This window comes from Pipistrellus kuhlii, unplaced genomic scaffold (assembly GCF_014108245.1).
Source record: "Pipistrellus kuhlii isolate mPipKuh1 unplaced genomic scaffold, mPipKuh1.p scaffold_m20_p_1, whole genome shotgun sequence".
Taxonomy (NCBI): domain Eukaryota; kingdom Metazoa; phylum Chordata; class Mammalia; order Chiroptera; family Vespertilionidae; genus Pipistrellus; species Pipistrellus kuhlii.
Genome location: NW_023425404.1, coordinates 49,912,157 through 49,928,073, shown reverse-complemented (window position 1 = coordinate 49,928,073; position 15,917 = coordinate 49,912,157). Strand labels below are relative to the sequence as shown.

Below are 15,917 nucleotides of genomic sequence, written 5' to 3'. Positions count from 1 at the left end.
AGGGTGGAGGGAGGCCAAATGAACTTTTGCCATCTCCCAATGAAGCCTCCAGCAACTAAGCCCTCCTCCCCGCCTCCCTCCCACCCCCACCCCACAGCCTTCTGCCACCAACTGCCCCATGACTCCCTCCCCCCTTCACTTGGGAGAGCCAGGGACAAAATTCCTGAAGGTACCAAGCTTCAAAACAGCCTGAACTAAGACTCCGTGGTTACCTTCGCATAACTCTCAGCGGCATCCAGCATCAGAGTCAGGGCCTTTAGCAGCAGCTGCTTCAGGTGGTGCCCATCCTTGATGCTGTCCTCTGCAGAGAAGTAAAAGAAATGAGTGCCTGACTCCCAAGGTTGACGACTCCACCACATCAGTGATCACGGCCTGAACTAGAAATACCCCAACTCATGCTCGCAGGGAGCAGATACGTCTCACTCAGTCAAAGGGTGTTGGGCCAGAAGTACACAGTCTAGAATTCAGTGCCCCATCTAGTTCATTTCTTTCTGAAACATCAAGGCAGGCTTACATGGCGTCAGCATACACATTGGTTCCTGACAGATGACCTGGACATACAGGCCACAAGAGACAAATGCCTTCTAAGTCCCCTTACATCACCAACCTGCCCAGCTGGGGCCCCATTGAGAAGCTGCTAGAAGCTGAGGTGGGTTTTAGTCAATATAAGGAGCTGCCTTTTTAAGCCCTAAGAACCATCCCTGAGGGTGCTACTATGACCTCTGCTCACCCCAGGGCTGAGACTCGATCAGTTTCAGCTGGATGCAGGCAGCTGCCTCGTGGTTCTCGCCGATCTCCCTGCACATGCTGAAGCACAGAGCAATCATGTTGTGTTTCTCACTGTCCCCAGGGCGGCAGCGTTTGATGTAGTCAAGGAGGGCTGTCTTCAGGGTACCGCTCTGCCCAGAAAAAAAGGAAATACCGAGGTCTCAACTGGGGACTGCAAAGCAGGCGGGCCTGGCTGAGTCTTAGTTCTTAAAGTTCCTTAAACACCCAAGAAAAAGGAAAAGACAAATCAATATAAAAGTTTATGCTATCCTGAATATAAGGAAACAGGTACATCCTCTTTGCTGTTGGGAGTGGGAACAGTAAAAACTCAGAAGGGAGAAGCCTTAAGAATGCACACGTGTTATTCTAACAACTCCATTCCTAGATCCATCCCTAAAGAAAGAAGCAGAAGTGCTAAGATGGATGTAACAAGGATATAGAATGGCAAAAATAATGCAGATGTTCAAAATAAGGGCTAAGAAAATACCTTGTAGCCATTTAAACATGTTGATTTGGGAAATATTCATAACATGTTTATCACGTGAGATCGACTTTCATATTTGGACAGCATGATAAAGCTTTATTAAAATGAAGCGTGTATGTATATGTTTGTGAGTATATATGCAAAGGAAAGGCCTATACCAAAATGTTAGCAATGGCTCTCTCCAGATGGTAGACACAGGGCTTTTTTCTGTGTTCTGTTTTCCAAGTGTCTTAACTTTGAATATGCATTACTTTTGTAATAAGAAAGTTATTAAAAGAATATTTAAATGTAGAAACAAAAATGCCTCAAAAACAATTTAAATACCCTTTGGGGGATCCTAAAGGTGTTCAGGACTTGTCTTCTGAAACTCAGCACTGAGGAGAATTTTTCTGCTTTGTCTCTTAATCCTGCTCAGCTCATCCCAAGTTCCCGGAAGCCAAAAGCGTACTGTGGTTTTTAAATCCTCAGAGGTGAAATTGGGCTGAAGCAATGAATCAGCCAAATAAGTGACTTGAAAACAGGCTCTGTGAGTGACATGCTGGGCGTCACATAAGCATGCTGAGGACAAGTGCCCAGAGTTGAGAGGCCTGGCAAATCTGGCCTTTGCTTCTGAGTCTCCTTTCTGGTCATCATAAATAGCTCCACAGCTTTCCTGGCCCAGGCCTTGCCATTCCTAATAGCAACACACTCTTCTATGGTCCCCTGAGAACTCCACTATAAAATTAGCCCTCAGACATGACCTTCTGAGCTGGTCAGTCCATTTCTGCAAGGCCCCTGTCAGAGCAGACACTAGATAGTAGAGACAGGTGAGAGCTGAGGTGAATATGCACAAACTTTTTTTAAACAGTGACTTTTTACAGTGAGGAAGGGAGAGGGATAGAGTTAGAAACATCGATGAGAGAAATATCAGCTGCCTCCTGCACACCCCCCACTGGGGATGTGCCCACAACCAAGGTGCATGCCCTTGACCAGAATCGAACCTGGGACCCTTGAGTCCACAGGCTGATGTTCTATCTGAGCCAAACTGGTTAGGGCTGCACAAACATTTTCTTCACTATTTAGCATCTGTTACCACATTCACTATCCGTAAGGTCTGAAATCTGTAACCTTACAACTTCTGGTTGCAGTACAAATCCTAGGGAGACTCTTAATTCCCTCCCTGCATATCTCAGGGGTCTACTTTGGTTGGAGTTATTTCTTAGAAAGTCTAAGACTCCTAGTACAGGTCATCCTGGAGTTTAAAATACCATACACATACTGGATCCAACTTCTTCCTCATCAGCACTTCGAAGTAGTGTTTTTTATGCAGCAATTCAAATATGTATGTCATCTCATTGTACCTTCCAATGCCAGTGAGGAGACGCACCTGCAAAGGGAGAAGGCAGCTCCCATCAGCATCGTTTGGAATTCTTTGAGTCAGACCACTACCCTCACCAAGGTTGCTTGCAGATGCCAGAGGTAGAAAGGCTAATGGCCAGGCTGCCTTGCTTAGCTTCCTCTCTCCTGTACCCAACCAAGGGCCGCTTCTGGGGGATTCAGAAATGCTAGTCACACCACTTGTTGCTGTTTTCTCTGTTGTCACTTGATAATGCTGAAGAGCCACCCTCCTGGGCACGCATTCTTACCCTTCTCACCACTCCTTACTGCAGTGCCCAGTGGCTTGTACAGCCAATTGGGTCAGTTTCAAGCCTAGAGTATTTGTGGAGGTGGAGGAGGCTTGTGTTAGCTTATTTCATTTCAGTGGTAAGTATGTCTGAGCCTTGTTTGGGGGGGAAATACAGTTGTCTGAGTCTCTGACAAGGGGGATAATACCTTGGAACATAGTAGGAATCCTCTCAATTTCTCTTGGAACAATCTGATTCTGACAAAACTTAGAACCGGAAGCAGAAGGCTGTCCAGCTGGCCACCAAGTAGGTAGTGGTATCCTGATGAGCAAACTCCGTAAGAATCAGTCTTGGACTAGCCCTCAGCCTATCTGCTCTCTCAAAAGTTTCCATAGGATGAAAGGAGGGGATGAGGGGATTACTTACCACCAGCCCATACTCCTCGTTGGGGGCCAAGTGGTTGTCTGTGAGCAGCCGAGCAGCCTGCAGAACTCGGATGATGCCCTCCATGTGGCATGTCAGCGTGAAGCAGTGATGGGCCAGAATCAGCAGCTCTGTGGCTGGTTAGGTGGGGTATTGGTCAGATAAGATTGTGAACCCTGGCTACCACTGTCTACACACAGCCTGGAGAAGGCTCTTTACCACTCCTCTGAGATCCCTGGCCACACCAGCTGCAGTTCTGGGGCAGCCCACCCCCACCCCTACCCCCCTTCCCCCTGCCATGTCTAAATTCTCGGAGACAGTACAATCTCTCCCCAAAGACAGTCATGTGGTGACTGCACAGTGACCTTTTGAGGCCCTGGCACATGAGAACAAGGAATCCTTGACTTTGAATGGAGAGACTCTGGAGACAAACTGATGGAGATCATGCCAACATGAACCCAAACCCAAGGGCAGTCTCTATCTCAGTGAAGAGCCTTGGGGCCTAATCAAGAGCCACGTGATGTTCTGCACTTCCTCTGAGAGAAGAAGAGAGGGAAACACCTATTGGCTGCCTCCTGCATGCGTGCTGAGCAGGGGTCAAATCTGCAACCTGGGTATGTGCTCTGACTGGAACCAAACCCTCCACCTTTGGTGCACGGGGTGACACTCCGACCGAGTGAGCCACACTGGCCAGGACAATATTCTGCCCTTCTGATGGCTTTCTAGATTAACGAAAGATTTGACTACCTACAAATTCCAAACTATTATACATAAGCACTGTAAGTTAATTAAAAGGCCAATTGGGAAAATGTTTGCAGTGTTGAAGACAGAAACAGGGTTCTCAGCCTTAATGCATGTTGTGTCTTTTGGGTTTTGGTACCTGTGGAGCCCTCCCCAAACCCGATTACTGAGCAATCTTGGCTACTAATCCTTCAGGCTGTGGTTTGGACATTTCCTCCAAAAACATTTCTTGGCCCCATCAGACTGGCTCTCACTGTGTCACACCCCCAGTCTGGGACCCAGGGCCTGCTGCTTATGTCCACCACAGCCCTGGTTCTTAAGAGTATTTAGCACACAACTGGCACTCAGTAAATACAGGTGAACTGGACTGGGAAGAGATATAGAAAGTTATTTTTAAAGTAAAATTGTTCAACCTTTAAAAATTTCCATTTATTTGTTCACCAAATAATGCCTTTTTTGGGGTCTATTAAATTTGCAAAGTGAAATGGGTTCCAGGAAATACTATTTTCACCTCTGCTTAAATGGGAGTAAGAAGTGAACTTTTTTTCTGGAGTAAGAGTTGGCTTTAAAAATGTCATAGAAAGATGTTAATGACAGCATACTTTTGAATCAGAGTTCATCTTAGGGAAATAATTATAGGTGTGCACATAGATTTGCCTATAAAGATGTTTGCCATTTGTATTAAAACAGCAGAAAATTGGAAATAATATAAAAGTCCCACAATAGGGTCTATAATTAAAAAAGAAAAAGAAAAAGATTTTTAGCTCTAACCAGTTTGGCTCAGTGGATAGAGCATCAGCCTGCAGACTCAAGGTCCCAGGTTCCATTCCAGTTAAGGGTCCCAGGTTCGATACCTTGGTTACGGCACATACCCAGTAGGGAGTGTGCAGGAGGCAGCTGATCGATGTTTCTCTTTCATCGAGGTTTCTAACTCTATCCCTCTCCATTCCTCTCTGTAAAAATAAAATAAATAAAAAAAATCAATAAAACATTGTAAAAATTTGATTTTAGAGAGGAATGGAGAGGGAATGAGAGAGAGAAACATCAATGAGACAAATGTCGATTCGTTGCCTCCTACATACCCACACTGGAGAGCAAGCTGGCAACCCAGGCCCGTGCCCTGGCCAGAATCAAACCGTGACCTCCTAGTTCATAGGTCGATCTTCAACCACTGAGCCACACCAGCTGGGGCAGGGTCTATAATTTTTAATTACATGTAAGAGAAATACTGGCCCTAACCAGTTTGGCTCAGTGGATAGAGCATCAGCCTGCAGACTGAAAGGTCCCAGGTTCGATTCCGGTCAAGGGCATGGACCTTGGTTGCGGGCACATCCTCAGTAGGAGGTGAGTAGGAGGCAGCTGATTGATGTTTCTCTCTCATTGATATTTATAACTCTCTACCCCTCTCCCTTCCTCTCTGTAAAAAATCAATAAAAATATATTTTTAAAAAAATACTGTGTAACGATTAAATATGATATAGGATATCCTCGGAAGAGGATTCACAACAAGGAATAAATATTTTTTTTAAATTAGTGTTTTTTAAAAATGATATGGGAGAATATTCAATGTCATGGAAAGCTGTTAATGACAGCATATCCGTAAATTAATTATAAACAATATGCAAAACAATGTTATTTTTGAAAAATAAAAACCTATTGATTTGCATAGAAAAAGATCAGAGGGACACATACTTCTGAATGCCTGTAATGAACCAGACATTGTGGAAAGAGTGAACTTTTAATTCACACAGACTGGGTTCAAACACCAGTTCTGCCATTTAATAGTTAATCAACTTCACTAATTATTTGTCAACGGTGACAATAATATACACTTTATAAGGTAATTTAAGAGTGAAATAAGATAAATATGCCAAATGTTAAAAGGTTACCTTTTTGTGTGATTTTAAATTTGGGACTGCTTTTCCATACATATTCTCTAAACTTTCTTTAATGAACTTATGGCTTTCTACCAAGGACTTACAAACTATTCTGGAGGAGTAGGGATTGAGAGCAGGAAGGATCCAAACTGAGTTTTGGAAAGACTGGCTCTAGAAGACTTTTAAAGACCTGTTTGGGCCCAAAACATGTAGAAAATGGCCAGGAACTTACTGCAAGACAATTCCCCACGGGGAACGGAGGGAATCTTTTCCAACAGCTTCATGCCTACCAAGGTGCGGTCCTGACACAGGGTGGTCAGCTGAAGAAATGCCTGGCTTTCTTCTGCTGGGGTGACCATCTGCTTCTGTCCTGTACAGACAGGCGTGGGGAAAGGCACTGGTTTTACCTTGAGAGAAAGACAGGGGCCCCATGCTGCCCCGGCCTGGGCACCAGGAAGTAATGCTGAAGGAGTTCCCAGTGCAGCTCTCCTCTTGGCCTAGTGGTCAGCTGACACAACAGCAGAGAGAGGCACAGCTACTCTAAGCAGAATTGTAAAACAACAAATGAACAAAAAGCAATTTTAACAAAATAAGCGCAATGCATTCTCCTCTTATGAATGAAACTTGGCAACTTGAGAGGGCAACATGCAGGACATATGAGCATAACATCCAAATCCTTAACACTAGGGAAAGGCTGAGGAAGCCTGAGGGCAGAGTACCTGCTCCCTCCGATGGGGACAGTAGCTCCCGGGTCACCTCTTCGGCCACAAGGTCAGCCACCCTGTCAGGCTCCAGGCCCTGAGTGCTAATGAAGGCTTGGGCTCGCTTGCATCGGTCAGACTGCGGAGAGGCCAAGATTGCTCGGAGTACGGCCTCACCATCCTGGGCAGCAACATCTGTGTAGGAACAGCCCAACTCCTGAGAAGAAGACAAGTCAGTCAAAGCTCCTGTTAGGAGCCAGGAAAAAGCTAGCCCCTTCTGAATTCTGATGTGGACAGGCTGAACTGCTTGCCATGAGTAGTAACCTTAAAAGAAGCAAGCACTGTATTCTAGTTCTTTCCATCATTTCACCAATGAGCTGGATCCAAGGAAGAGAAAGTCTTGTCTTCAAAAAGCATCAGATAACTTATCTTGTACTGAACATTGAGTTTTTCAAATGTTCTACAATGTGAGAAAGTTAAATAAAAGGCAAGAGCCCGTCCGTGTTATTCCACAACAGCTGCATAACCCTCAATTTCCAAAGAAGTCTCTGAACCTAAGGCAAATGGCATTACTGCTCCGCTTTATGTCTCTCGTGCTCTTCCCACTGCACCTAGTGTCTACTGTTTCTCTCCTTCAGTCAGCACAAAGCCACAAACAGTTCCTGGCTGCACCATTCCTGTCTTCAGGGTCATCATATTCCATTTTATTTTATTCTAAAACTTATTTTGGGCTCTCCCTGACAGGAAAGCTCTTGAAGCAAGACCTAAGATATTAGGGTTAGACGGGACCCTCGTGGTCAAGTCATTTATAGATCAAGAACAAAGGTTTAAAGAAGTGAAACGTCTGGCTCACTTCTGGTTGGCTAAGCTGCAGCCAGGACTCAAGTCACCATGGCACTTGGGTGGGCATCCTCCCCATCATTTCCAAGAAATGATTTTTATCCTGACAAAAGCTCCACTCCCAGGACATGATTATTATCTAATGGGCTGACTTGGCAATGTGCAAAAGCTACCTCCAGATTCCCACTTCTCCCTCTCAGAGGGAGGTTCCTATGAGCCCTCCACCCTCCCCTTTGGCACTACCTTGGAAAGTTCATACAGACAGAGGATCCGTCGGCAGTAGTTCTTCCCATGGAGGCATTTGTGTGTCAGAATTTCCAGATTAGTCACCATTTCATCACTGGTTGGCAGCATCACAAATGACTGACTATCCAAACTTGAAGCTAGAAGCAAATAGATTGAAGGTGGTGATGATTTAGCTGGTAAGTTAACCTCTCTTCAGCCTATTATTGCTCTGCCTCTCTGCCCACAACTTACTGCACTGTACCTCCATCAGTCCCCCTGGGACTGGGTCCACTAACACTTCTTTCATTGCCTTCTTCCAGGCATCCCAGACTGAAATACTTCAAAGGCCTCATAGGCTACAAAAGCCACCTAACCAACACTCTAGAGATGATCACCATAATCTACCCCCTCTCCTAATTTCCCTTATCAAGTAAGTCACCAGGTCTAGCTGACTGTATGTACAAAACACCTCTCCATCACCACCTTAATTCCAGCCTTCATCACCTGGCATCTAAGAGGCACTGTTGACAGCCACCCCTCTTCCCCGGATCAATCTTATACATACTAATCAGGGTCTTTCTTAAAATGCAAATCACACAAAAAAAGGGTCATCTGGATAGATAACTTAAGATCATAGTAAAATTAAAATCCACTCCTGATTAAAAACAAACAAACAAATGCTCTCAGTCTGAAATAGAAGAAAGCTTTCTTAATTTGATCAAGTGTATCCATTAGGGAAAATAGTATAATAGATTATTTATATAATGCTATTTCTAATAGCAAAAACAAAATTGAAAATTTTAAATCTGTATCAAGAAAGCATTGTTAAATAGTAGTACATCTATACAGAATACTCTGGGACCATGTAAAAGAATGAGGCCGTCCTCACTTTGGCAGCACATATACTGAAATTGGAACAATACAGAGAAGATTAGCACGGTCCTTGCGCAAGGATGCATGGGGGGGGGGGGGGGAGAATGAGATCAATCTATAATTACTGAAAGAAAAAAATGTAGAACAATGTAATTTCATTTTTGTAAGAAAGAAATTGTGCATGTGTGTGCATGCACTTGCACACACAAGTCCACAAGTAGAAAGAAATGCATGCCAAGCAAGTAAAATACGTTGTTTTACGAAATTTGGTGGGGGTGCTGTTGGGTGGGTAAATGATTACACTTTATGCATTTATGTACTGTATTATTTGCTACACTAAACATGCAATAATTTTGCAATTAAGATATGCATTAAAAAATACACTTTAGGAGACAACTAAGATGGCGGCATAGGTAAACATCTGAACTTGCTGTTGTGCACAACCATATCAAAACTACAACTAATAGACAAAACGAATATCATCCAGAACCACAGGAAGGCTGGCTGAATGGAAATTCTACAGCTAGAAGGAAAGAGAAAAATGCACTGAGTCTGGTAGGAGATACAGAGGTGTGAAAGTGTGGAGTTACAGAGGCACATGCGAAAGGTGCTGGCAACTGGGCACACTGTTGTCTTTTTCAATTGGGAGGGAGATACAAGCTCCCGATTGCTCTGAACTCCAGTCTGGGAGAGACTCTGGGGACCCAGGCTCAAACAGAAACTGGACTGTCTGGCATCGGGCGAACTTGAGGGCAGCTTTCTCTCAGAGTTACCTGTAGCAATCATTGTTCCTGCACAGTGCTGGTGCCATGAGACACAGAGACCTGAGGACCTCTTCAGGGCAGGGCTGATGGTCAGCCATTGCTGTTTGCTCCACCCCGTGATTCCCTGAGACTCCACCCCATCCAATTTACAACCCCACCCAATTTACAACCCCATCCAAACTGTGTACAGAGGCTTTTGCAGAATGGACTGGCCTTTTGCAATCTAAATCCTAACCAACTGCTACTGGGTCAGAGAGCTCCTGAGTCTCCAAAAGAAGGCCCAAGGCTGAAGAGCAACTTGCATTGCTTCACAGCTGGGCCTCATCTGGGCATCTCCAAATCCCAAACAAAGAGGAGGAATCTGCAAATCTCTCTATAGTTCCAACTGAGTGGCCTTAGGCAGTGGCTGACTTTGCACCTCCTTGGAGATTCAAGAGCCCATGTACCCAGTGGTGAGATCATCTAGATTATAACTTCACATCCATAAGAGACACACTCAGGGGGCAAACTCAGTGAACACCAAAGCCCCACTGAAGCAAGTCTTATCCCATAAGGGTGTCTCCTGCACAGAAGTTCTCCCATTGTACACACAACTGGTCCTCACAGCCTATTGGCCTGGAGGTCAATTCTCCCCAGTGATTCCAATAGCAATCAAGGCTTAACTACAACAAGATTGTGCACACAGCTCAGAAAAGGGGTGCACCAAGAGTGTCCACCTCAGGAAAATAGGGAGGTTGAGCCACTGGGCCCTACAGGACACCTAGCACACAAAGCCACTCTATCAAAAGGAAAGCAGCCAAAATGCAGAGACAAAGAAACAGGTCACAAATGAGAGAAATGGAGGAAAGCAAACTACTGGATATAGAGTTCAAAACCACAGTTATAAGGTTACTCAAGAATCTTCTAGAAATCTCAAGAATATGAAAGAGGATCAATTAGAAATTAAGCATACACTGACTGAAATAAAGAATAATATACAGTCCTAGCTGGATAGAGCACTGGCCTGCGAACTCAAGGGTCCCAGGTTCGATTATGGTCAAGGGCATGTACCTTTGTTGTGGGCACATCCCCAGGAAGGGGTGTGCAGGAGGCAACTGATAGATGTTTCTCTCAAATCGATGTTTCAATTTCTCTATCCCTCTCCCTCTCTGTAAAAAAATCAATAAAAATATATATTTTAAAAAGAATAATATACAGAGATCCAACAGCAGACTAGAGGATTGCAAGAATCAAATCAAAGATTTGAAATTCAAGGAAGCAAAAAACACCCTACCGGAAAAGCAAAAAGAAAAAAAGAATCCAAAAATATGAAGATAGTGCAAGGAGCCTCTGGGACAACTTCAAGCATACCAACATCCGAATTATAAGGGTGTCAGAAAAAGCGAGCAAGACATTGAAAACCTATTTGAAGAAATAATGACAGAAAACTTCCCCTGCCTGGTGAAAGAAATAGACCAGCAAGTCCAGAAGTGCAGAGAACTCCAAAAAAAAGGTAACAGAAAGAAGACCATACCAAGACACATCATAATTAAAATGCCAAGAGCAAAAGACAAAGAGAGAATATTAAAAGCAGCAAGAGAAAAACAATTAGTTACCTACAAGGGAGTACCCATAAGACTGTCAGCTGATTTTTCAACAGAAACTATGCAGGCCAGAAGGGAGTGGCAAGAAATATTCAAAGTGATGAAGCTACAACCAAAAATATTTTACCCAGCAAAGCAATCATTCAGAATTGAAGTGCAGATAAAGAGCTTCACAGATAAGAAAAAGCTAAAGAGTTCATCACCACCAAACCAGTATTATATGAAATACTGAAAGGTTTCTTTAAAAAGAGGAAAAAAAAGAAAAAAGATAAAAATTATGAACAAATACATATTTATCAACAAGTGAATCTAAAAGTCAAGTGAATTAAAAATCTGAGAAACAATAAACTGGTGAATATACAGTAATAGAATAAGGGGCATAGAATGGGAGGGGATTAATAATTCTCAGGAGGATAGGGGTGTCTGTGAGAAGGGTACAGGAAGAGACTGGACAAAAATCATACACCTATGGATGAGGACAGCAGGGGGGCGGTAAGGGCAGAGAAAAGTTATGGGGGGGAGGGGAAAGAGAAACAATTGTAATAATTTGAACAATAAAGATTTATTAAATTAAAAAAATAAAATAAAAATAAAGAAGAAATCACACCAATTCTAAATAATTTTTCAAAAAATAGAAGAGGAAGAGGAGGAACTTCCCAACTCATGAAACCAGCATTACTCTAATACAAAAATGAAATAGTAAGAAAAGGTACAGATTAATATTGCTCATAAACATAAGTACAAAAATTCCCAAATAGCAAACTAATTCCATTAATATATGTCAATAATAATAATGCACTGTGACCCAGTGGGGTTTATCCTGGGAATGCAAAGCTGGTTCAATATGAAAAAAAAAAAAAATCAATCCTTGTAATCCACCATATTAATAGTCTAAAGAAGAAAATACACGTGATCATATCAATGGATGTAGAACAAATATGACAAAATTCAGCACTGATTCAAAACTCTCAGCAAACCAGGATTAGAGAGAAACATTCAACATAACAAAGCACATCTTCAAAACACCTACAGCTTTCATACTTAATGATGAAAGACTGAATGCTTTTTCCCTAAGATCAGTAATAAGACAAGAATATCCACTCTGACCATTTCTATCCAACATCATACTGGAAGTCCTAGCCAGTAAAATAAAGCAAGAAAAGGAAACAAAAGGCATACAGATTGGAAAGGAAGAAATAAAACGGTCTCTATTTCATGACATGGTTATCTTTTAGAAAATCCTAAGGAATCCAAATAAACCCCTAAAGTAAGCAAGTTTAGCAAGGTCACAGGATGTACACTATCAATGTATAATTGGAAACATGGTAATTGTATAGAATAAATTTCAATGAACTATTATAATTACAAGTCAGATGCAGTCCCTTTAATTTTGATGCACAGCTAGTTAAAAGACGTGTTTCTACTTCATCAACTAGTTAATTAACTAGTTTATGGATTACCTAGAAAAGAGTTGCTATCCTTTTAACAGTGTAAATATTATCTCAAGAGACCCTTCTTCCTGGAAAGAGTGTCAACACACTGGCTGGGACTGGGGGCAGTCTGACCTCCTTTACTTACTGCTTGAGACCTTCCTTAGAGGAATGCGAGGTTCTTTTTCTTCCTCCAGCAGCTCAGCACTTTGTAGGAGAGCCTGGATCTCTGGATGCAGGTCATCCACACTGGCTTCCCCTGAAGCCAGTGCTCTGCAGTGCAGTACCAAGGCAACATCTTGGTTGTAGAAGTGAAAGTGCCGGCATACTCTACTCGCCTCATGCACACAGCCATCATCCAACAGGCGCCCAATCAAAAAGTTCAGTGACTCCTGCTCCTTCCAATCTAGTCTGTTCTCACAAGTCTCTTTGGATGGAAGGCCATTAAGTTCTAAATATTTTGATGTGTTCAGAGCAGCCAACTTGGAGAATGAAAACTCACTGGCTAAGCTGTCAAAGGAGAGTTCACCACTAGTTGAGATCTGTTGAGAAAATCTGGGCTCTACTTCCTCCTGATTTCCTCTGAGGGTGTGCTGGGTGATACGGCAGAGCCAGATCTGCTTCTCCAGCTCCTCCAGGTTCTCCACAGGGACCAGGTCGTCCTGAGCAAGCCAATGCCCTGCCAGGGTTAGCAGCAGATGGCACTCCTCAGTGCTGCTCTGTCCCTCCTCAGTAGGGTACTCACACACCACAAGGGCCTGGGCTGAGAAAAAGGAAGAAGCTGCTTTGCTTGAAATAAAATTTTTCTTAAAATTCTCATGGCATTTTTTCCAGAAGTCAATTCTTGTTTGTTTCAGGGACCACTGGTCAATGTGTTTTAAGGTCTGCATTTCCTGTGTTACCTGTGAAATTTAAAAAATATCATAAATGCTACTGTCCCCTAATTATACCATACTTTTCAAAACCACGTCAGAACATGAGGCATGGCTACAGATATTCCTGAGTGTTTTATCTGGAAAGTTAAGGAATGGAAAACAATTCTAAATTTATCCAATTGAATGGGGTTCAAGGAGCAGCCACCTAAGCTAACCTTATATTTAAAGCATACATTCTTGCCCAGTCAACGTGGCTCAGTGGTTGAACATTGACCTATGAAACAGAAGATCACGGTTCAATTTCCGGTCAGGGCATATCCCCAGTTGGGGTTGTGCAGGAGATAACCAATCAATGATTCTCTCTCATCATTGATGCTTCTATCTCTCTCTCCCTCCCTCTCTCTCTCCAAAATAAATAAAAATATGTTTTAAAAAAGAATAAGAAATCATTGAATTTGTTTTAAAAAAATAAAATAAAGCATGCATTCTTCATCCTGGCCAGTATGGCTCAGTTGGTTGAGCATCATCCCATGTCCCAAAGGGTTGCTGTTCAATTCTCAGTTAGGGCACATATTCAGGTTGTGGGTTCAATCCCCAGTTGGGGTGCACGTGGGAGGCAACTGATCGATGTTTCTCTCTCTTCTTCCTACTCTCTCTCTAAAATCAATAAAAACATATTTAAAACTAATAATAAAGCATACATTATTAAAAAATGGGAATTCTAGGCTCATCCATTTCTGAAGCTAATATGTATCCAAAGTAAAAAAGCCTCATCTCCTATAAATTGCATATCTCATTTGATTTTTGGTTTAATGATGGTTCAAAAAGCTAAGATTTGTTGTTGTTGTTAATCCTCACCCAAGGATATTTTTTCCATTGATTTTTAGAGAGTAGAAGGGAGGGGGAGAGAAACATCGATGAGAGAGACACATTGACTGGTTGCCTGCTGCATGTGCCCCAACCAAGTCCAGGAATCGAGCTTGCATCCAAGGTACATACCCCTGACAGGAATCAAACCTGTGAATCTTCAGTCCACGGGCCAATGCTCTAACCACTGAGCAACTGGCTAGGGCAAAAAGCTAAGACTTTAAATAACTTAAAAGACTTATGTTACCTCACCTCTTCAATTACCAAGTTGTCCACAGGTAACTCAGCTAATTCTGCTACCCTCTTAGCCAAAGAAAACTGTCCATTTGTCTCCAGTTTTTCCAAAATAGATTTACATTCATGCTGAAAATTCTGAAGGCTATAGCTGGTAATAACCACATTATTGATGGCTATGGATGTATCCTTCAAAATTTGGCTAAGAATATACAGCTTCTTTACATCTGGACCTGTACCAAAGAAAAGAGGATATAAACATTTCATTTAAAAAAATGCCCCTATGGCATTTCAAGAGTAACTAAATATCAGGAGGGGAATATGTATATTTAAAATAATGTGATTAAAGAAAAAATAAAAAACCTCTTTTTCTAGCTTGGTTGACGAGCAGAGGAACCATAGGCAGCTCCTTTATAGTAAGACCTATTAGAGGTTGGCACATGGACTCAACTCACACATCTGGCTTTAAACACAGAGCAGAGGTTGGTGGTCTACTACGTAGTAGGAACTCAAGTCAATCTTGGGAAGATTTGGCCGTTCATTCAGGTCCGTCCCATCTCTTTCTGGATTTTTCTCCTACCTGAACAAATTTGTTTTTATGATTGTTCATCTGTTCACTCAGTGCGGTGTCATGTGTATTAAGACACAGACTTGTGGTGCAGCTGGCCAGTAGCGCTGTCTTCAGAATGGAGCAGCACCTGCTCCTCTGGATGTCTATCTTTTAACCCAGTGAGACCCAGCTGAGCTCTTCCTGGTGTCCCTAGGAAATTCTCATCATCAGGAACATTAGGAATTCTCTGCCAACAACTCTTGTGGCTGTGTTTACCCCCACTCCAAATACTCTGTGAAAATCCTGTGTGCCCTACCACAGAGGAAGAGCATGAAAGCATTCTACAGGAGCCTACTCCCAAGTCACCTGCTGAGCTGTGGTCTGATTTAGAGAATTCAGAGACAGTGAGACATCCTGCACAATAAAAACCAGTGTGAGCATGCTGAGTTTCTTTGCTGGCATCATATAAAACACAGATTAGAATTTTTTTTTTTCTATAAGCACTTATGCGGTACTCGCACGCAAGCAAGCGCGCGCACACACACAGACACACACACACCACCACCACACTATGAAAATAGAAATAATTAAATTATTGTATATGAATAAAAGCATTATAGTAATGTTAACAATCTAGACAATCCTTTTAATTTTTTAAGGATAGAGTAACTCTAGCAAGAAAAAAAGGAAATTCATTTCTGAAAACAAAATTACTACAGATCAATGAAAACACCAATGTGAAAAGAATCTACTTTCTTATCTACATAGTCATCTTCTATGCCCTACATTTAGGAAATAGCCCTCGCTTCTCCCAGTTATCAGCCCTGCAGCCTACAACAATGGCGCTGAGCCTACCATTCTCTGTGTTCTCTGCAACTCTGAGCTCTCCAGCTGAACGCATGTGAGTTTAAATGTGATAAAATAACCCTAGTAGTGAAAACATCAGAATCTAGTGTAAAAGAATAACATTATTATTCAACAAAAACTTGAAATTATCACAAATAGAATTTAAGGCAATATTGGTTTTATTCAATAATCAACAAGCTTAGAGACTATCAATTTCTGGAAACACCTGCAA

General features: G+C 42.5%; 1 protein-coding gene and 1 non-coding gene across 6 annotated transcripts in view; one reads left to right on the top strand and one right to left on the bottom strand.

The window, feature by feature from the left end:
• SPG11 (SPG11 vesicle trafficking associated, spatacsin) overlaps positions 1-15,917 on the bottom strand; it is a 98,882-nt gene that overhangs the window by 18,688 nt on the left and 64,277 nt on the right. For 3 of the 5 annotated variants that reach the window (XM_036443534.2, XM_045583092.1, XM_036443542.2), the window contains exons 29-37: positions 14,308-14,522; positions 12,462-13,215; positions 7,682-7,821; positions 6,617-6,815; positions 6,130-6,267; positions 3,283-3,416; positions 2,511-2,618; positions 731-899; positions 213-301 (exon numbers count right to left, since the gene is read on the bottom strand). In XM_036443534.2, the coding sequence (XP_036299427.1) occupies positions 213-301; positions 731-899; positions 2,511-2,618; positions 3,283-3,416; positions 6,130-6,267; positions 6,617-6,815; positions 7,682-7,821; positions 12,462-13,215; positions 14,308-14,522 (1,946 nt within the window). Of the gene's footprint in view, positions 1-138; positions 302-730; positions 900-2,510; positions 2,619-3,282; positions 3,417-6,129; positions 6,268-6,616; positions 6,816-7,681; positions 7,822-12,461; positions 13,216-14,307; positions 14,523-15,917 lie in introns of those variants that run through there. The other 2 variants (XR_006741929.1, XM_045583094.1) reach the window with 2 other exon arrangements.
• Positions 8,545-8,651, top strand: LOC118710127. Its single transcript, XR_004985312.1, has one exon. It is a non-coding gene; the product is annotated as a U6 spliceosomal RNA (small nuclear RNA).